Source organism: Ranitomeya imitator, chromosome 2 (assembly GCF_032444005.1).
Source record: "Ranitomeya imitator isolate aRanImi1 chromosome 2, aRanImi1.pri, whole genome shotgun sequence".
In the NCBI taxonomy this organism is placed as follows: domain Eukaryota; kingdom Metazoa; phylum Chordata; class Amphibia; order Anura; family Dendrobatidae; genus Ranitomeya; species Ranitomeya imitator.
The window spans coordinates 186,445,927-186,468,993 of NC_091283.1; the positions used below are offsets into that span (position 1 = coordinate 186,445,927).

A 23,067-nucleotide genomic window follows, 5' to 3' on the forward strand; every position below is an offset into this window, starting at 1 on the left:
GCCAAACTGACCAATCGTGGGAGAAGAGCCTTGGTGAGAGAGGTAAAGAAGAACCTCAAGATCACTGTGGCTGAGCTCCAGAGATGCAGTAGGGAGATGGGAGAAAGTTCCACAAAGTCAACTATCACTGCAGCCCTCCACCAGTCGGGCCTTTATGGCAGAGTGGCCCGACGGAAGCCTCTCCTCAGTGCAAGACCTATGAAAGCCCGCATAGAGTTTGCTAAAAAACACATGAAGGACTCCCAGACTATGAAAAATAAGATTCTCTGGTCTGATGAGACGAAGATAGACCTTTTTGGTGATAATTCTAAGCGGTATGTGTGGAGAAAACCAGGCACTACTCATCATCTGCCCAATACAATCCCAACAGTGAAACATGGTGGTGGCAGCATCATGCTATGGGGGTGGTTCAGCTGCAGGGACAGTCACAGGGCGACTGGTTGTTATTGAAGGAAACATGAATGCGGCCAAGTACAGAGATATCCTGGATGAAAACCTCTTCCAGAGTGCTCTGGACCTCAGACTTGGCCAAAGGTTCACCTTCCAACAAGACAATGACCCTAAGCACACAGCTAAAATAACAAAGGAGCTGCTTCAGAACAACTATGTGACCATTCTTGACTGGCCCAGCCAGAGCCCTGACCTGAACCCAATTGAGCATCTCTGTAGTGACCTGAAAATGGCGTCCACCAACGTTCACCATCCAACCTGACGGAACTGGAGAGGATCTGCAAGGAAGAATGGCAGAGGATCCCCAAATCCAGGGGAGAAAAACTTGTTGCATCATTCCCAAGAAGACTCATGGCTGTACTAGCTCAAAAGGTGCTTCACCTCAATACTGAGCAAAGGGGCTGAATACTTATGACCATGTGATACTTCAGTTTTTCTTTTTTAATAAATTTGCAAAAGTGTCTACATTTCTGTTTTTTTCAGTCAAGAATGGGGTGCAGAGTGTACATTAATGAGAAAAAAATGAACTTTTTTGTATTTACCAAATGGCTGCAATGAAAGAGTGAAAAATTTAAAGGGGTCTGAATACTTTCCATACCCACTGTACAGATGATAACACATCTCACCCCTACTCCCTTCAAAATAATCTTTTCACACGCTCATTAGATGCTTCAATAAAAAAGATAACGATGGGTTTTTTTCATTGTGTTTAACGTACACGTGTTGTTTCCTTAAACAACAGGAAGTCAAAGTCTAAAAAAACCCCAGTGGTCAGTATGAAAATTGCAAGATTTAATTTTTTTTTATTTTAATACAGATTGTGACATGAGGATAAAAAAAAATTATTGTAAAAAAAATAACACAAAAAACCTGATTTAAAAACAATAGGTCATTTTCTTATAATGGCTCCCCTTTAAGCTATGCCACTGTCTCTGAGCAATGTAACATGAGAGGACCTAACTACACTTGGAAAACCGACCCCACAAATACCGAGTGTCCTGAGATCACAGGTACACCAGAACGCTGGCAGAAGGGATTTTCTAATGTGCCAAAGATGAAGGATGTGGGGGCTACATGTGAGTTTGTGATACATGGACTCTGACATCAAGTATTTGCTACATATGTGTCCTTCTTTAATTTGTTAAAGAGGTTCTGTCGCTCAAAAAAAATTGTTAAATACCTGTAAAAATCCCTGTGCTTCCCTGATTCTGTCTCTCTTTTCCATTTTGTGCTGTATCACTTCATTGTAGAGATATTCACATTTGTTACTTTTGAAGCGCACTATGTGAAATCTCTGCTTCCAATACAACTGGATGTATCTTCAGAATCTTCTCAGGGAGTGTGTACTTTCACATGCACTAATGCTGGGATCACACATGCAAGAAACATGGCCGAGTTTCGCATGTTAATACCCATCCCCTGCACTCCGGAGCAGAGCGTGCGGCCGCACAGCAATACATGAAGGTGCACGCGCCGCTTCTGAACATGCGAGACTTGGACGTATTTCTCGCATGTGTGATCCCAGCCTAAGATTGATATATTGCTAAATAAGCTGTGAACCTATGATTGGCAGCATCTGGGAAGAGGGGTGTAAGCGAAACACCCTAAAGAAGACTCTGAAGAAACACCAAGCAGAGATTTCACATAATGCGCTCCAAAAGCAACAAATGAATATCTCTGCAATGGAGCGATGCAGCGCAAAATGGAAAAAAGTGGCGGCATCGGGGAACTCAGGGAATTGAGCAAGTGGGAGGTCCTTTTTAAGGGCTACAATTTCTCAAAATCCACATTATTATGACATGGTAACAAAACCCTGGATGGGCTGCAGTTTACATCTTTCTTTTGAAAATCTCTTCCTCTCAAGACACTTGTGTCAGGATTTGTTGAGCCAAAAGGAAGAGTAAGGGAGGACACATTAGTACTTGTCAATGGCTGTCAGTCTCTTATGTGTTACTGTAGTGGTCAGTGTTATGGAGGCACTCTGGCTGTCTCTTATGGGGTTACTGTAATGGTCATTATTATGGAGAGACAGTGACTATCTCTTATATAGTCCATGTGGTTCACTCTCATTTTGGCGTCTCGTCTGTGGACACTTTGGATTCGACTACTAAGTTGATCTACATAAAATGATCCAATTTTTTGCAATTAAGAATAATTTCAACCATGGAGATTCCAACCCTCATATTAGAACTGAGTAATAGACAATGTAAGCAAGCTTCCAATTGGATGTCATGGGGAACCCCTAAATCCTGATAGTGGTGGTAGACAGGCCCGGCACTGAATAGTCTGACCCCAATCTCTCAGATTAACAATCCATATCACATATAGTAGTTACGTAAATTTTAAAGTGAAGCTCCAGGCAAAAAACTGGCCCTACCCAAAAATGGGTAAGTCCCCAACCACTCCCCAAAATGTACTTACCTGTATGAAGAAACCAGACAATTTTCATTAATGCCCCTTCTGCTAGATGCTTTAATATCTAAAAGGCCCTATGATCATTGCCCCAGGAAATTTAGGGTTTTGGGGGGTGAGGGAATGCCCCATGTTCAGGCAAAAAAAATTTTTTTTTAGTATTTGCCCAAAGATTCAGTTTACATTTTCTTAATACAATGTCATAAAAATATAACAATAAATGATCAAGTGAGGAATAATACATTTCAATCAGATTTGTATGGTATTCTATACACCAAGGTTATGTCACAGTACAATGGAGGATGTAAATTAGTGACTCACATGTGACATTCTATTGGCCGGAACCAAATTCTAATCCCACCCATGAAGAACCTTATTATTTGGTCTCAATAAAACTAATCCTTTATCAATCCCTCAGAATATCCAAAAATATTAACCGGTAAGAAGAGATTTAGCGAGAGCTTTCATTGACTTTAAAGGAGTTGTCCAGGATTAGAAAAAACATCTACTAAAGTAAATATGACTATGCTGCATTACCACACACGACCTGTAGTCAGATGTGGCACTATTTTTGTGAAATACCAACCAATATTTTTCTAAGCATTTGCAGCCTCTTTAATTTCAAGCTTTCAACACAATTTCCAGGACACATTTTCATTATGAAGTTAATTACCCAAATGTAGATAATATTCCCAAACACCCGAATTTTTACCTACAAACAAAAAGTCTTATTTTTGTAATTAAAGCATCAGAATATGACATACAAACACATGTACAAAGCAGGTTCCTTTTCTGGAGAACATGTAAAATGCATGAAGTAAAGGACTGCTTTGTTAACTATTCGTTGGGCTGATAAGACAAAATCCTCTGATCGAAGGACCACAGATCCATTGAATATGATGGATGACTGTCACTATTCCTCCACTCAGTGTGGTGAGTGGCAGCTCACCCATCTAATCTGGGACAGGGGCGAGCTGAGCTGTCAGTATTGTGATAGACAGCTCGGCTATCCAATCTGAGGATTGGGCATGCAGAGATCTCAGGGTGGTGAGTGACAGTCCAGTCACCCAAACAGAGCTGGGCGTGCTGGGTTTCCTGCAGGTATCTCCTGTTCAGAGTGATTCCCAGGCTATTTAGCTGGCTGTTTGCCTCTATTCTCTGCCAGTTGTAGCATTCAGTTCTGTGTAGATTGTCCTCTGTGCCTTGATCTTTGACTTTTGACATTTTTTTTGCCGGTCCCTGGAATTTCCTGCAGACTATCTTGTTTGTATTACTCCTGTACCTTGACACACCCTGACCGCCAATATCGGCAGACCGCATGTCCGCTTGTAGGCCATTGGGTGGGTTTGGGCCCAAAGCCAGCGCCGCCTCCACCACCCCCGCCTGGCATTGTACTTTCAACTGTATCGGCATCCTGGTTCTGGATGCCAAGAAAGTTGAAAATAATGATGGGAGAGGGAGCTGTTAGCTGACGCTCCCTCTCCCATCATTCCCCCTCTGCGTCTGAGCTCTGTGCCATCTCAGCGCAGAGAGAGAGTGATGACGTCACTATAGTGCATCCTCTGTGCTGAGCAGTGCAGAGGGTCAGAAGATGCTCTACAGAGACCGGAGCAGTGGAGGAACTGCGAGAGGTGAGGATTTCTTTTTTTAGGTATGGATGACTATATTTGGGCCCATCATAGTGCATGGAGGACTTTATGGGGCCCATAATAGTGTATAAATGACTACATGGGGCCATTACAATGTATGGAGAACTACATGGGATCTATAATACCATATGGAGGACTATATGGGGCCCATTATATTGTATAGAGGACTATGGGGCTCATTATACTGCATGGAGGACTATACGGGGCTCATAATAATGTACGGAGGATTATATGGGTCCATAATAATGTATGAAGGACTATATGGGCCCATTATACTGTATAGAGGACTGTATGCTCTCATAATTTGTATGGTAGACTGTGTGGTGCCCATAATACTATATGGAGGACTATGTAATGCCCATAATACGGTATGGAGAACAATGTGGTGCTCATAATACTGTTTGGAGGACTATTTTGTGTCCATAATGCTGTATGGAAGATTATTTGGGGCCAATAATACTGTTTGGGGGGCTATGTGGGGCCCATAATACTGTATGGAGAACTATGTGGTGCTCATAATACTGTATGGAGGAGGAGGACTAGGTGATGCCTATAATACTGTATGGAGGACCGTGGTACTCATAATACTGTATGGAGGAGAAGGACTAGGTGATGCCCATAATACTGTATGGAGGACTGTGGGGCTCATAATACTGTATGGAGCACTATATGGGCCCATTATACTGTATGGAGTACTATGTGGTGCTCATAATACTGTATGGGGGGCTATGTGGGGCCCATAATACTGTATGGAGGACTATGTAGGGCCCATAATACTGTATGGAGGGCTATGTGGGGCCCATAATACTGTATAGAGGGCTATGTGGTGCCCAAAATACTGTATAGAAAACTGTAGTGCCTATAATACTGTGTGGAGGACAATATGGTGCCCATAATACTGTATGGAGGGCTATGTAGTGCCTATAATACTGTGTGGAGGACAATATGGTGCCCATAATACTGTATGGAGGGCTATGTAGTGCCTATAATACTGTGTGGAGGGCAATATGGTGCCCATAATACTGTACGAGGGGCTATATGGGGCCCGTCATACTGTTTGGAGGAATATATGGGGCCCATAATACTATATGGAGGAAGACTAGGTGATGTCCTAGGTGATGCCCTATGTAAGGCCCATAATAATGTATGGAGGGCTATGTGCGGCCCATAATACTGTATAGAGGGCTATGTGGTGCCCAAAATATTGTATAGAAAACTGTAGTGCCTATAATACTGTGTGGAGGACAATATTGTGCCCATAATACTGTATGAGGGGCTATATGGGGCCTGTCATACTGTATGGAGGATGATGTGGTGCCCATAATACTGTGTAGGGGCTATATGGGGCCCACCATTTTGTATGGGAGACTATATTGGGCCCATCATACTGTATGGAGCACTATATGGGCCATTATACTGTATGGAGGACTATGTGGTGCCAATAATTCCTTATGGAGGGCTATGTGGGGCCCATAATACTGTATGGAGCACTATGTGGTGCCCATAATACTGTATGGAGGGCTACTTGGGCCCATAATACTGCATGGAGGACTATGTGGGTCCCATAGTAATGTATGAAAGACTATGTAGGGCCTATAATACTATATGGAGGGATATGTGGGACCCATAACACTGCATGGAAGGCTATGTGGGGCCCATAATACTGTGTGGAGGACTATGTGATGCCCATAATACTGTATGGAGGACTATATGGGCGCATTATACTGTATGGAAGACTATGTTGTGTCCATAATACCGTATGGAGGACTATGTGGTGCCCATACTACTGTTTGGAGGACTGTGGGGCCAATAATACTGTATGGGGGCTCTATGGGGCCCATCATACTGTATGGAGGAGTAATAGGTGATGACCATAATACTGTATGGAGGACTATGTGGTGCCCATGATACTGTATGGGGGACTATACGGGGCCCATCATACTGTATGGAGGACTATATGGGGCCCATCATACTGTATGGAGCACTTTATGGGCCTATTATACTGTATGGAGGACTATATTGTGTCCATAATACTGTATGAAGGACTATGTGGTGCTCATACTACTATTTGGAGGACTATGTGGGGCCAATAATACTGTATAAAGGGCTATGTGGGGCCCATAGTATTGTATGGAGCACTATGTGGTGCCCATAATACTGTATGGAGGGCTACTTAGGCCCATAATACTGTATGGGTCCATAATACTCTATGGAGGGCTATGTGTGGCCCATAACACTATATGGAGGATTGTGTGGGGCCCATAGTACTGTATGGAGCAATATATGAGGTTCATTATACTGTATCATGGGCTAATTGGTGTCCATAATACTTTATGGAGGGCTGTGTGGGACCCATAGTACTATATGGAGCAATATATGGGGCTCATTATACTGTATGGAGGGCTATGTGGGGCCCATAACACTGCATGGAGGGCTATGTGGGGCCCATAATACTTTATGGAGGGCTATGTGGGGCCCATAGTACTGTGTGGAGGACTATGTGATGCCCATAATACTGTATGGAGGACTATATGGGCACATAATACTGAAGGAAGATCTATGTGGGGCCCTATGTTTCTGGTTAGAGTTCAAATCAGGTGAGAAAATTAGAATATCCAGATAAATCACAGAAAATATAATTCATACAATTTTGAAACACAGCAGGTTATTGCATAATCCAAATGGCACAATAAGGTTTTCAAATAAACCCTCAGACGTTAAAAATGCCGTTTTCCACTCATCACCCTTCCGGGTGCGTTTTAAATTGTAACCCTTTCTCATCTACAGCACCATGGAATTAATGGTGCTATATAAATAAATAATAATAATAATACAATTGTAAGCTCCTCTAAGGTCAAGTTAGAAAACCACTTGGCCCCCAGAAGCTGATTGTAAAGGTCAGGGATGAGTGGAAGCAAGTAAGTATTTTTCACCGTGATTTTGTTTAGTTCTTGGAAATCGAGGCAAGGACGAAGGCCCCCATCTTTCTTTTTTTACAAAGAAACATTTGGCAGCTACAAGGAGGAGGAAGGACGGATATGACCCTTCCATAAACTTTTCATTAACATATTCTTTCATGGCAGCCCGTTCAGGCTCAGACAAATTGTAAAGGTGAGCTTTAGGTAATTTGGCATTAGGGACAAGATTAAGAGCACAATCATAAGGACGATGTGGAGGTAGAATCTTCTCATTTTTTCCAAAGTCCTTCAGGTACCCCGGCAGACCCTTTAGTCTAGCGGAGCATATTTGTACAGACTTAGTAATCTCAGCAAGCCCTGGCTTTAATTGGGCTACTGGACTGTCCGCATTCATCGCACTGATAGCTCAGCACGCCCAACCTCCGTCGGGACTGCCGAGCTGTCTATCACAATACTGACAGCTCAGTACACCCCCGTCCCAGATTAGACTGCAGAGCTGGTACTCATCACACTAAGTGGAGGAATTGTGACAATTACTTCGGATTTCTAGGTGCTTGGAAAATTATTTTTGACAATTTGTATGAAGACTTGGGTATTAAACCTTATTAAAAGGAACGCTAAACCTAGAAATGATTGATAAAAGTAAAAAAGGGGATAAACGTGCCCCATCTGTTAAGCAGGCTGCAAGATTATTTGTGTTCCTGTCTAGTAGAAATTCTACTGGGATCACGGGGGTTAATTTCCTGCTCATCTGTTAAATTTTTGACTAAGAAGAGACTTGGGGGTGGAGATTAAACAAGGGGGTGGAGACTAATCGAGGGGGTGGCGGTTAACCATCTTTATGTATTATTTTTACAAAACAGAGGGTTAGAGGCTCCTTCTTCAGACAGTTGTCTTACAGCCAGACACAAGAAAATGAGTAGAGGAAAAGGGGCACATGGCTGATCTCCTGGGACACCCAGACAAGATTTAACATTTCCCAAGTTTAATTACTTTATGAGACAAAGTAAAATTAATGGAAATGGAGCTATAAAGTGAGGAAATTCAGGGGTGGTTTACATTTGTTTCCCCACAATCCCCCCCGACACACACATTTTTACCACACTATATTTAGTTCTCCTGTAATACTTGTTCATGTATGATGATCTACCAGAAGGTTTGGGTGTCTTTAACGAGTCACTTCTATGGTGAAAATGACAAAAGCAGATATTAAAAATTGTTTCTTTGGTAAATCACAGTTTAGGAATGAAAGAGAATCTATCATATTGTGTTATCTCACCTAGAGACGGCAGGAGCACAGCAAGAGCACGTACCATGGACTCAGTCGAAAAATGTAGAATGGGATTTTCTTTCACCATTTTTGACATAATGAGAATTTTACTTTGAGGGAACTTGTCAACAGATTTTTTTAGATTCAAAACTAATGTCATGTATATAAATTTTCTGTATTGTCAATTTTGTCCATAACTTTATAGGTACATGGCTTCTTTTTATAGAGATCCATAGGCAAATTTTCATCCAAAGAGGCCTCAATTGTAGAGGAGATGGCATGCACTTAAAGCTCTCCAGCCTCTCTTCTCTTCTCCACACACCACCACCCTCCTGTCCGTGACTGACAGATCGCTCTTTTCTGTGACCTGCTCTCCCACCCGAGAACTCGCCAATCTATGCCAACCCTGGGAATGACTGCACTTGCACGACATCTTGGGTAGGGGAGGAGGTGACGGAAGAGTGACCTGTCAGTCACTAACAGGAGGCCGGCACTGGGCGGGGAAAGAGGGAGAGAGACCATAGAGCTGTAAGTGTAGGGACAAGAATGAAAATTCATCAATGTATTTCTATAAGACAGTGGCACCAATTCATAAAACAATGGTGTGGACAATATCAACATTACAGGGACATTGGTTAGTTTTGGGGTCTTAATACCTGTTGACAGGTTCACTTTAAATTTTAGATCAATGAAAATGGCAATTACTTTAGCTTGTTGTCAATCTCCAACCTGGTGAATCATGCGTGCCATCTCTGATGGCTCCTTATCTCAGGCTTACTTGTAAATCTACAGGGTGGGCCATTTATATGGATACACCTGGGTGGGCCATTTATAAAGTTGGATCCAAAATGGCTGACTACAAAATGGCCACCATGGTCACCACACATCTTGAAAAGTTTCCCCCATCCCATATACTAACATGCCACAAACAGGAAGTTGATATCACCAACCATTCCCATTTTATTTAGGTGTATCCATATACATGGCCCCCAGGTGTATCCATACACATGGCCTACTCTGTAGAAGAGCCTAAAGGTCTACATTGCTCCCTACTCAATATTGGAATCTTCTAGGGAAAATGAATGTTCTTTCCTATGTAGTATTGGACTGTCTACTTGAAAAAAAACTTATAAAAACATTATTTTAAATACTGAATTGTTCTTTCCAATGAATTCCAGAAGACAAATGTAACATATAAAATAATGATAGATTCCCTTGGAATGGTATAGAAGGGAAGAGTTTGGTGTTGTGTTATCTAATCTCTGTCTCGCTCTTCATCGCGGTCATTCTGGGTAGAAGAGAAATGTTATTGAAACAAAACATTCAGATGATTAATTCATGCACAGAGTTGTCAAACAGATTATTAGCCGGGCATGCACTATCACAGTTTATCCCCCTTCCCCAGTCTCCGAGATCTTTCTCTCTAGCTGGTGATTATCATCGGCCTACTGAGATATCTCATGAAAGAAAGCCATACCTGTGTTTGGATTCGGTTCAGTCCACGGAACCAGAGGATTTGACCTCTTCTAAGCTCTCGTTCTGCATGGTCAATTTCTTCTTCATCCTCAGCCATCTCCTCGTCTGTTATTTCATCTTTACCAGGCCCATGCCCTGCTTCCTTCAAACACTTCAAATGGCTGGTGGGAATGGTGGAAATGACCTGGAAGAGAGTTGACCATCCGGGTGAGCACCCAAAAAGTTAGTACCCAAACAAGATAAGAAAATATGTTTGAAGGAGAAAATGGGCCATATGTACATGGATTGGGGTGCGCACTGGATCCAGGTTCTACAGGAATGATTGGACACTGCCATTATATGAAGTATGAGAACCAGTAGAAAACCATCCGCCATGTAGATAACTTTGGAGCAGTTCTTTTGCTGCCAGGGTCTGGAACATTTTGGTGGGTCACAAACAACCTATTTGTTCTCACTGATGATATTCCCTATAGCTATAGGGTGGAATATATATATATATATATATATATATATATTATTTTTTTTGGCGGGCCAAAGATAATTCAGTTCAAACCAGAATTAAGCCATGTGTAAAAGATGTGAGATCCATAATTTGTCTAATGTTTATGAGGCCTAAGGTCTAAATGCAACCAGAGGTGTCTTACTTCATCTTCCTTTTTCTACACTAAAGAAGGAGTTATTGTCTTCAGGTCTCTCAAATCTCACAGGGTGTAATAGCTCTCACAAAAATGCACTGAAAAGAACCGTTGAGGGGTGTGACTAAGCTGGATATGCAGCTATGAATTCTGCTATTTGCTGTTAAGTATGAACCAACTAAATTAATGTACGGAATGCCTCTATTTATGAGGGGTATAAAATAAATGAACATTCAGTAAAGCCTTGGAGATTATTGGAACTCACATGCCTGTGTATTTATTCTGTTCTCATTGCATCCTAAGTAGGAGAGATTTCTATTCTAACAATACATAGTGGAAAAAGTTTGGATTGTGGGTTACTTGAAGTATTGACCATTCCACAGCTATGGCCACCTCATGTGAAATGTCTCTGACATTCAGGTGCATCTTTCAATAGGAGAGAATGACCAGGATAAAAGATGATAGGATAGGATAGTAGAGAATCAAAATGTGTTATCTTACCTGCCCCCAAACAAGTTCTCCCACTCCAACGAAGAGACACCAGAGCCATTGCTGAGTGTTTAAAGGTGAACAGCTGAAGGGTTTTCCTCCGAACTGGACGATCAAAATCTAAAACAAGATGGCAGTATAAAAAGTATGAACTATTTTGATGTCACCTTCCTCCCATCACTTGAAACATAAATTGAGGAACGTTTTATGTCTCACATACTAGTCATAAAGTGATCCACAAATGCTCCCTTATTTATGCAAGTCTGCTCAATCCCACCTTTGCCGTCCCATGCGGAATATGGTCCAAATCATCTATCTGACCTGTTTTAACCACTATTGATAAAATCTATGCAAAAGTTAATGAAACCTTTTCAAAATACCCTTTTTTAGAAGACCACCTCTTGATCTAGACTAGATTTCCTATGTCCGATTGTCAGATCTAGCATTTTCTATGCATGCTGGCCTTCTTTCTTGAAAGGACCAACTCTTTAGAAAACCATTTAGAATGAAATTTTGGCTGGTTGCCCCATTGAGGTTTCACTGTGTAAAACTATACGGAGGCATGATATGGCAGAACATGGAATAGCTGCAACCTAGGGGATCCGTTTACCAATATGTCTTTCCCATAAGCATGGGTTTACCATGTTCAACAGCACAAAAATGTAAACATAAAGTTTTTATTCTCTGCAAGAAGAAAGTGCTTTGGAGGGTTCCACATGTGGAAATGTCCGACACCATTGCATTTGAGCACTCTGCTGAGTACCATCACCTCTTGGTTTTAGAAATCTGAAGTGGTCTCGGTTCCCAGAAGCCCACCCATGTTAGAAGATAAGTTAGGTTAAAATTTCCCTCCATGGATTTATCAACAAATCTAATATTTGTTCTTTATTCGCAGATCCTCACCTGGACTCCAAACGTTCCCAGCACTATGCTACAGAAAATTGGATTTGCAAAAATTCCGTCAAAAACATTCCTCTCTCCGTGGATTTTACGGGCATTGATTTCATTAAACAACTGCATCATGACAAAGGTGTTAAAAATGATGGTGTAATGTTCAGAAGGTGGCGAGTGCAAAGGAGCGTTTCTACCGCTGTCGATGTCAAAGATGATTTCTCCTAGAGAAGGAAAAATAAGTCAACTTCCTAACTCTGCGTTCATTGGCCCATGATTGAGTCCAGCTTTAGGAATACCTACCAACGAATAGCAAAGTGAATATGATTACGAGCTGGTAAACTGCATGGCCAAGGATGTTTTTCATCATGGTGCGAGATATAAGGGGCTTGTTTCTGCCGTAAGGTTTACGTAGGAGCAATGATTCCGTAGGGGGTTCTGTTGCTAGAGCCAGTGAAGCAAATGTGTCCATAATAAGGTTGACCCAGAGCATCTGTACTGCTTTTAATGGTGAGTCCTAAATAAAGAAATAAAGAAGTATAATACATAAATAAAGAAGGACCAAAGTGCGCCACCCTAGTATAAATGTATAGGTTAGGTTGTGCCAGGTACTATATTGTGCCAGGTTCTGTAGCTTAGGTTGTGCCAGGTTCTGTAGCTTAGTCTCAGTCAAGTAATTTGGCTTAACTGCAATACTAGAAACAGCTTTTAGATAAAAGTGGTGCTGTTATTTTATATAAAAGAAATAAGTGAAAGAGTAGATATTTGTCCTCTAATCTCCTGAAACCCCTTTAAATCTAGTCATTGAACACCAACCCTCCCAACAGTGCTCTGCTTCCTTGTCTGGCATTGCCCTAGTGAAAATCCCCCCAAAATATTTCTCAAATAGGAAAAAAGAGCGGTAATTCCTGGGCGCTGCCATAGTGAAGACAAGAGTGTACGTTCTCTGGATCTTCAGTCATTCATAGAACGTGTTTAGAAGTTCACTCCTTCATCAGGTATAGTTTATTGTACAGAGCCACCTCCCTTATATAGGGGAGGGAAGAGACTTCTACACCGCTTAAAAAAATAAATTAAAAACAACAATTTATACAAATCACATACGTAAAATTTGCTGCAAAGAAACATTTGTTGTACATAAATGTGAATTATGTTGAGTATACGTATGATATCTTAAAATTGTAAAAAAATAAACATTTTGTTAATATCTGCAGACTCCTTCTGACTGTGGATCTGCAGGAACTTGACACCCTATCTTGGGTTTTCAATGGTTTCATTCCATCCTACAGGTGCCAGCGTGGATAACTTGAAAATCCAGTTGGACAGTCGATTTATTAGTTTCTAATATCTATTTATAACGTGATCACGTTTGTGCTCTAAAGTAAGTCTTAGACTTGTGCTGTGTTTCTTGTGTCCTAACAAAACAATGTCTAGATAATCTATGGCTCAAAACCCCATTTTTTTTATATTATATCTATATTTATTTATTCTACAACAAAGAGGTTGGGACCTTTTGGATTTGGGGGTAGAACCTTTGACAGTAAAGGGCCATGACTCACTTTGAATAGTGGACCAATGTTTGGACCACGATTGAGTTGAAGGTTGTTATAAAGCTGTATTTTAATTTGCCATCATCAGGTTCAGATTTGATCTTATCGTTTTTCTCCGTTCTGAGGTTGCTTATTGATTAGATTTTTCATTTTGTTGTTTTTTTGGGAAAGGCATTCTGACTGTTTTGGAGTTTTGGTGTGATTAAACGCATCTTCAAGAATATTTTTAGGGTTTCATTTTTCAAGGAATCTCTTTTCCAATATCTTTGATTAACTCTCAAAAAAAAATCTTTATCTAGATTACAATGCTTCTTAATCCTCCAATATTGTCCATATGGACTTATTTTAACCATTTGGGAAAGTGGCCACTAGAAAATTCAGGATATCTGTTGACATCGATGTTTTTCAAGCGTGTCGAAGTTACAATATTCCTCTTACTGTCTTCTGATATTTTGAAAGCTAAAAAAAACGATACTATGTTGGGAAAAGGAATGAGTAAATGTTATTCCCCAGTGATTTTTATTTTGTTCATCCACAAATTCTTGTGCTTCAATATTGGAACCGAACCATGTGAAAAACAAATCATCTATAAATCTTTAAAAAAATAAAATGCGACCAATCGTCAGGAGGGTCCGTCCGATAAAGAGGGACTCAAATCTATTAAGAGATTTGCCTAACTGGGGGTGAAACACCTGAAATATCTCCCTCACTATCGCTAACAGTGAAAGTGTTAACTATGTTGAATTTTCTAGCGACCACTTTTCCCACATTTTAAGATATCATACGTATACTCAACATAATTCACATTTATATACAACAAATGGTTCTTTGCTGCAAATTTTACACATGTAGCATGTATAAATTGTTGTTTTAATTATTTAATGTTTAAGCTGTGTAGTAGTCTGTTTCATCCTCTACATAAGGGCTCTGTATAACATACCGTTCCCGTTGAAGGAGTCCACCTGACTTCAAAACGCGTTGTATGAATGAGTGAAGATCCAGAGAACATACACCCTGGCTTCTGTGGCAGTTGGGACCATATATACACTACTGTGCAAAAACTTTAGCCAGGAGTGGCAAAGTAAGAATGCAGTCCCAAACATGGAGGACCATCCACTGTGCTTCTTTGTTGGTGCAATTCTCATTATTGTGCCGCTCTCCAGCTCTTTGGAGAAGTTTGCACCTGTTGCCATTTTTCTGCACCCCTGGTCCTGTTTTTGTGGATAGGTGCATCACTTTGCCATGTTTCCATGTCAAAGATTTGGAATTTTGGCCACAATTCTTCCTTTAGGGCAGACGGTAGACAGATGTTGCGGTGTCCCACTGTTTGTTAGTTCTGAGCTGATGGCACTGCTGGACATCTTCTGATTTCAAAGTAGGTAGACATGATGTGTCTTTCATCCGCTGCACTAAGGTTCCTTGGCCAGCTACTGCGTCTATGGTCCACAACGTAGACCATTTTTTTGGTGCTTCTTCAAAAGAGCTTGTAAAGCACATATTGTTACCCCAATCAGCTTAGAAATTTTTGCCTTGGAGAATCCTTGTTGATGCAGTATAACTACCTTGTATCTTGTTGCTGTGCTCAGTCTTGCAATGGTGTATGTATGACCTGTGGCATGAGCCTGTCTTCCACAACCTCACCTTTGTAGCAGAGTTTGGCCTGTTCCTCACCTGGTTTTATGCATCATACACAGGTGTTTCTGTTCCAGTTAATGATGGTATATGAAAATGATGATCATTATCACCTATGATGATCATTATCAGCTTTCGGACAGTACTATATAAAAAAAATGAGTAGGCATGATGGATTTCCATGAAGGCTTGAAGAGGGCATTCTGGACCCTCACAGATCCTGAAAATGGAGATGTGACATTGTCACCTTATAGTTTTCCTTTTGCTCAGGGACCAATCTGACCAGTGCCATTCTGTTCAAGGTGATAGGGTTGGTATCAGACAAGACCGAGAGCGCTACTGTGAAGTTGGAAACAATAGCCCAGTGAACTCCATTTACTAATTTAAGACTATGGCTCAGTTTTTTGGGAGATTAAGACAGAACCCCCAAAGGAGCGTGCCTGAAATGTGATGTAAACCCAGCCTTAAAAAACATAGGTTTGGGGGAATTATGAGTAGGGAATGGGGAGAAAACAAAGTCATGTCCTCCTGTCTCAGGTGTCCACCAGCACAAGAATGTCACCCCTTGTCTTCTATGTATGTCTGACACTTTGGCACATTCCTATTCAAATAAATTTTGCTGAGTTGCAATACCACATGTAACCTATTAACAAGGGTGGCGCTGTTTAAAAAAAACAAACAAACCACAGATTCCTTTTCTAACAATACTCAAAATACAGATTATGAAGCATTGGAGAATAACCCTGCGGAAATTTACCTATAACATTTCCTACAACACTAGAACTCTATTTCCATAAGATTAGAATAGTAATCTGAATCTATGTGCATCTGGCAAAACTCATCATCCTTGCTGCCGTCCCTGGGGAGAGCGCTGTGAATATTTTAGGAAGTCCTGCTTTAGCAAGAAAACGTTTCGAACCCGGCCATTTCTCCCACGCAGCCCTAAAAAAATGTACTCTATTCACAGGCCCGTATAATAGAAAAGCACAAAAGGCTGCAATTATTTATATTGTAAAATCTGATAAAGGTTCAGCTGCTGCCGCCGGGAAGCCTCTGCATTCCAAAATACATAAATCAGGATTCAGGAACAATGGCCATACCAAAATAGGAATTACATATATGCCCCCGCTCCCCATCCCCACCAAATACACATATCATAAGGCAGGATGACTCCATATAGTGCATACTCCCCAATGGCGGCTATTCCCAAAAAGTAAGCTATTCCCTAACTGAAGTTACTGAACCGCCGCGCAACCTGCCCTACCCTCTCCTAGTGTTTCATCACCCATCCCCTGCAGACTGTGAGCCCTCGCGGGCAGGGTCCTCCCTCCTTATGTACCCGTGTGCCTGTTATCTGCTCATGTTTAATGTATTTGTCTATATTTGCCTCGTATTCACATGTAAAGCGCCATGGAATAAATGGCGCTATAAAAATGTATAATAATAATAATAATAACCATGTTGTAGGGGATAACTTGCTGAACGCTAGAGGTCCAACCGCTGTGACCCCCCAGATCCTGAGATCGGGGCTCTGCATTCCCATTCTGAATGGAGGTGCACATCATCAGCCTCAGCTCCATCTATTGTCTATGTAACTGCTGGAGCAGAGGCCATGCATGCACACCACAGCCCTGATTTTGGGATCCCTGGAGGTACCGGTGATTGGACCCACAGCTATCTGCAAGTTATCCCTTACCCTATTATCCTATATCCTTCTTTTGGGGGGAATAACCCTTTAAGTCCAACCCTAGGAATGACTCAACATTGGCGTTTTCAACCAGGCCGAAATTCATAAGGACTCCAAAAAGTCCTGGAATCTTTGGGACTGTTGGCAACTAGGAAATTAGTATGATAGGGCACCATGCCTTCTGCTCTGCCATCATGATGGCGGGCCTTCCAAGATGTTGAATGGAGTGGTGGCTATTGCTACTCCTACAACACATATGGCTATGCCAATCACTGCCCCATCACGAAGAATGGTTATGCCACAATTATGTGCCAACGCACCATCTGTAACAGGGTCCTTATGTGCCACGTATAAAGCCAGCGTGATAAAGAGGGGCCTTCAAACCTCCGCCAGACGCCAGGGCCCAAGTCTTTACCCCCCGCAATAAAGCAGTACATACTAACCTGAGTGATACAGGCCCCAGTAAACGCCACAATCACCGCCACCACATTGACAGTTAGTTGGAACTGAAGAAATTTGGAAATGCTGTCATACACGTTGCGGCCCCACATAACGGCTTTGACTATGCTGGAGAAGTTGTCGTCCGTTAAGATGATATCTGAGGCTTCCTTGGCCACATCTGTGCCAGCCAAACCCTAGGTACAAAAAGTCACCAAAAATCAGAATGTAAATGGTCAATGGACTTGGAGAAATCCATAAGCATCTGTAATGTGGAGGGAACCTACCAGCCATAACGCCACCTTACCCCGCTGTCTAGAGGTGGACCTCCAGCAGAGAAGCCCCAGGAATGATCCCAGCAGACACAGGTCTACTGGCATCGCTTCACCTTTTAAGGGGCAGAATTTGGTCTCCACTGCAAACAGAGTGGTGGGAGAAGCTTTCTGCAGTAGCAAGCTGCCCCCCAGCCCTTTCCAGTTATGTGATTATTTTGTATTGGGGGGGGGAGTTAATTCCTATTGGAGTGGGGGGGGGGTACAAGAAATTTTTTTTAATATTATTCCTGTTATTTTTTAATTTTTATTTTAATGACTTAATGGTCCATGTGCAGGTTCCAGAGACAATCAGTCCAAAAAACAAAGGGATCTATTTCTTTCTGATCCTCCCTATCTTTTTGCCTGGAGAACAGCCATGTTAAAAAGGGACCAAGTTTACTTTGCCTGATGGCTGCAGACAGAAGAATGGGAGAATATATATATATATATATATATATATATATATATATATATATATATATATATAGTGAAATATTGCAAAAAGTTTTAATGACACTCAAAAATTATTTTTAGCCCCGAATACATGTATTTAAGTAGAAAAAAAATCCCCAATTAAATTGTCCCCAAAGTTGGACAACCCCTTTAACTTTCAACGTGTTTGTAATCATTTTATAACATCCCACTATATGTATTAATTTACCATGGCAAAGCCAACATCTGCTTTTTTAAGAGCCGGGCCATCATTGGTGCCATCTCCCGTCACCGCCACCACTTGACGTTGTTCACCAATTGTGCTATCAATTATCCCTGAAAATGAGATACAAGAATTTAATTCACAGACACGATATTTGTCATTAGTTTGATAGTCCACTTTTGTCAATTTGTTTTTCTTAGTGCCGATCACATTGAGCATTATTGCTGGAAATCTTTAACGATCGATGGAACCTTTCAGTAAGCGTTAAATTTCCCTGCACTGCCTCCACAGGACAAAAAAGGAATTACACCTTTTCTTTTGAAATCAATGGACTTTTTGTGTAATGCATGGGTGTAATGGGTCCTTCAAAGTAGTGTCCCAAATTGGCAGTTTGGAGTCATTCACTGATAGCCTTTGGGGCAGAATGTAAATATCCCAAATTTTGCACAAATTTGCCTTTGCCACTCATGGCTTCAAGTTTACCAGTTTCTATATCTCTATCCTAGCTTCTAGTCCCTTCAATCTTAATGTATTGATATTCAACATTAATTTACCCATGATAATAACCAGCACAGCCTATAACAGTATCCATGTTACCGTTATATGGGATGTTGGCAGTGTTAAGTTTTGCGTCTAAACTATCAGTTTAGCACTAGAAATATTTTTGGATTTTTTTTTTTGCATGTTTGCCGGTTTGAATGTTTTTTTGACAATAAGTAAAAACTAAAATCCTTTTTATAAATCCATTAGTTAATAAGTGTAATACTGGTTAATACCACTAGATGTCACTGTGAATAAAGTTTTGTATAATTAATCATTATTCGAACTAAAGCAAAGTAGTGAGCCGCATGAATAATGGGAGTTATACTTAAAAATAAAATCTCTTTTAAACTTTGTTTTTAAGATGAAAAAATAAAAGACTGAATACCTTTTACCAGCGTGTGTTTATCAGTCGGTGAAGACCGGGCAAGGACTCTTAGCTTTGGCCAGATTTTATCCAGGCGTTCCTGTTCTATCTGAGAGAATCAAACCATGTGTAACAATAAAGCAATAGGTAGATGCCACATAATTTACATATTCACAATGTATTATTAATTAACCATCTAATTGAGAAATATTTGAAAGGGAATCTGTCATTTGCCATAAATTTGTCATTTTATTTACCTGATGTAAATGCCGCTGTTCTCCTGAATCCGGCGTTGTTCTTCTTTACTTCCTGTGCCTCTCCGTTCCTGAGATATCGCACCACCTTCCCTGTGTATAAATCTAGCCGCGTAATCAAAGTGGGCGTGGTCATGAACTGTTCACTGTGGGTGTCTTCATGAGAACCACGCCCACTTTGCTGAAGAGACTAGCTTTACATACAGGGAAGAGGAGGCCATATCTCAGGACCAGAGAGGAACAGGAACAAAAGAAAAACCGCGCCGGATTCAGGAGAACAGCGACATTTACACAAGGTAAAAAAAAGACATATTTATGGCAAGCGACAAATCCCCTTTAATCATTATTTCTTTAATCTAATACATCTATTAAATCCTCATCATCATTAGTGCTAAGATTTTGCATATGAATCTTGATAATTTATCCTATTTAATCTACCCTATTAGCTTCCATGGTTTCTTAGTATATAGGAAAAATGCGTAATTATCCCTGAAAGTGACAGAACACAAACCTCTCCCTTCTCATTCCTGATACGCCTGTTGAACTCCTTCCCTTCCAGACAGAGAAAGTCCTCCCCTGGTTGTATGATGCCACACTTTGCAGCAATGGCTCGTGCCGTATTGATGTTATCTCCAGTGACCATACGGACTGTGATTCCGGCGCGTTGGCATTTACGGATTGCTTCAGGAACCTGTAGAGTTAACACCCAGGTAAGGATGATGACAGAGACCTAATTTGGGGTCATTCATGAGTACACATCCTATTGTAGTCAAATTTAACTCAAACTCTTCACTAATTTACAATTTTATTCTTGTACCTTCCACCTTTGGTTGTCTTTATTCTGAAGTTTCATGCTTTCTGAGACTCAACCAAAAACAAGTCTGTGTAGTATGGAGAGGAAGTGCATTGTATAGCCGGCAGAACTTCCTGTGTTCACTTCTATGCATGTAAGTTATTAGTGATGGTTAGTTGGTACCTTGTCTGCACTTCTGTCACTGTCCAACACCTTTGGTCCAGTAGGTCAGGAGATCCGCTACCCAATCTATTCTCAGGCACAAGGTCTACAGCCCACACTACACCCATGATTGGCAAGCCTACGCCTACCAGTCTCATAGGCCAACAAGAGGCCTTCAGAAACTCCGCCACACCACCTCTCCTGGTCCTTGGTTGGCATCTCCTCCTGTAAACTGGCAGCCAGAAGACTACTATCATTTCTTTTGTCCAGTTATTTTAAACGGTGTATTGTGAAAAACCCATCCATCAAACCTTGAATCTCAAGTAGTGCAAACAATGAAGGGAAGAAACCTTCTGGAAGAGCTGTTTTCCAGAAGAACTGATTTGCCATCTCTTCCACTAGGTTGGAAGAACCCCATTTTATTTCTTGGAACCTTCCGAAAAAAAAACCCAAATGTGCCAGCACTGAAAAATTAAGCTTTGATGCCGTATGCAAATTATCCTGGAAGTGCATTGGGGTGTATTAATGTACTTGGAGTGCACTGACTCGCCCCAATGCACTTCCTAGGCAAATTGACAGGTGGTATTACAGGATAGTTTCTCAGCACTGGCTCATCGGACTACTATGAGACGGGTATCATTTTTATTATTGGACTACGACCTATGGAGCCGTACTACCCTACGTACGTCCCTTTATAGTCAAGCACTCACCTCAGGCCTGACGGGATCTTCTATTCCTACCACACAGATACAAGTCAAGTCTCCGACTATCTCATTCTCATTCTCCCACTCCGGTTCCGGCACTCCTTGAAAATCCCGGTAGGCGACACATATGGTACGTAGTCCATCGCAGGCCATGGGTTCAATTACTTTTTTAACCATCTCATCCCGATCACGAGGCCGAAAAGTGCGGAGGTCACCAGCCCCATTTAGGATATTTGAGCACCTAGAGATGTAGAGAGGTGGGATCAATTAGGGCCAATGTAAGAATGCTCATGCTGAGATTACCATCATTGCTACATTACAATGTTGATATTTCAAGTCATTTTGGTTTATCTTCGTTTTAGAAGAGGGGGCTGCTGGCCAGGGCATTTAGGAACAAGGCTGAGGCAGCAAAATAAATCTTTGTCCTGGTTGACACACTTGATACAAGTGTGATGTAAAATCAGTAGTGACCTGTGAGCGCTGACTACCCCCGATTCCATAATTTGGGGTATCACAGGTGCAGACCAAAATCGGGTTTCTTGACCCAAATATACTGTATGTCTATGAGGCTGTTGAGTTTGGGTCAGGAGACCCTCATTCGATCTAGAAATTGTGGTCTCTGCTCAGATCATGAATGTTGGAAAGTGTGAAACCGGCCTTAAAGGGGTTTTACAGTTTTGGAAGACCCCTGCACCCCAGCTGCTCTTTATTAAAAAACTCTGCGTTACCCATCCACCGAGAGCCCAGCGCTAAGTCTCTGCTGCCGCTCCCTGTGTGTGTTATTGTCTGCAGTGCTGTCACATCGACAGCGGTGCAGCCAATCAGTGAGCTCACTAATAGGCACTGCGAGCCGCGGCGGAGACTCAGTGCTGGAGCCAGGGAGCACAACTGTAAAGCACAATTCTTATTTTTTTCCAAAACAGGAAAACCCCTTTGACGATTTGTGAGATAACAGAGGAGAACACATGGTCAGGAACATCTGTTAGCCAAAGGAGAGAGCTGCTACAAACTGCAATTTCACCCTGGCGTACAATGTAGAAGCAGTGTAATGCTTCGCTTCTCCTGAGGAGGCGCTGCAGGGGAATAGAACACTTGCCGCTGGGCTTACCCCACAAATTATATGTATGTATTCAGAGGATCACAGACTCTGCAGGTGGACTCAGGCTTGGATAATTACATTGTGCACCACACAGAACATTTTATACCTTTTTTAATAGCTTTTTAATCAAGGTTGTCTAATATTAGAAATAAAGGATTTTTTTAACCTGGTTTAATTGCCGCTGTTCTCCTGAATTCGGAGATGTTTTTCTTTTATTCCTGCGCCTCTCCATTCCTGAGATATGGCCTGCTCTTCCCCGTATATAAATCTAGTCTAGTTATCCAAGTAGGAGTGGTCTTCAAGAAAACTCCCACATGAAAAAATTGAGGACCACGCCCCCTTGGGAAAAATATTTACAAGGAAAAGAAGGCCATATCTCAGGAACGGAGAGGAGCAGGAAAAAAAAAAAAACATCGCCGGATTCAGGAGAACAGCGGAATTTACACCAGATAATCACATTTTATAAACTGAGACAAACTTTATTGCGGATATGCCCCTTGTGCTGCTTTAACAACATAGTCGGGACATGTGGCCGGACGGTAGGAGCACATGCCTGACCATTATACTACAATCTTTTATAATATCAGTAGCACCAGATCATGGTCCTTCCTTGGCCGGTGACTGAGACCCTTATGACCGGCATCTGCTGTGTAGTATCACAAACTAATCCCGGCCATATTAA

At 41.5% G+C, this 23,067-nt stretch overlaps 1 protein-coding gene across 7 annotated transcripts in view; it reads right to left on the reverse strand.

Moving 5' to 3' along the window:
* Positions 1-23,067, reverse strand: part of ATP2B3 (ATPase plasma membrane Ca2+ transporting 3) — a 315,248-nt gene that overhangs the window by 17,304 nt on the left and 274,877 nt on the right. For all 7 annotated transcript variants that reach the window (XM_069748301.1, XM_069748304.1, XM_069748300.1 and 4 more), the window contains 9 exons: positions 21,293-21,527; positions 20,139-20,318; positions 19,395-19,482; positions 18,473-18,579; positions 17,503-17,694; positions 12,494-12,707; positions 12,203-12,414; positions 11,312-11,419; positions 10,177-10,359 (listed from right to left, as the gene is read on the reverse strand). In XM_069748301.1, the coding sequence (XP_069604402.1) occupies positions 10,177-10,359; positions 11,312-11,419; positions 12,203-12,414; positions 12,494-12,707; positions 17,503-17,694; positions 18,473-18,579; positions 19,395-19,482; positions 20,139-20,318; positions 21,293-21,527 (1,519 nt within the window). The remainder of the gene's footprint in view (positions 1-10,176; positions 10,360-11,311; positions 11,420-12,202; positions 12,415-12,493; positions 12,708-17,502; positions 17,695-18,472; positions 18,580-19,394; positions 19,483-20,138; positions 20,319-21,292; positions 21,528-23,067) is intronic.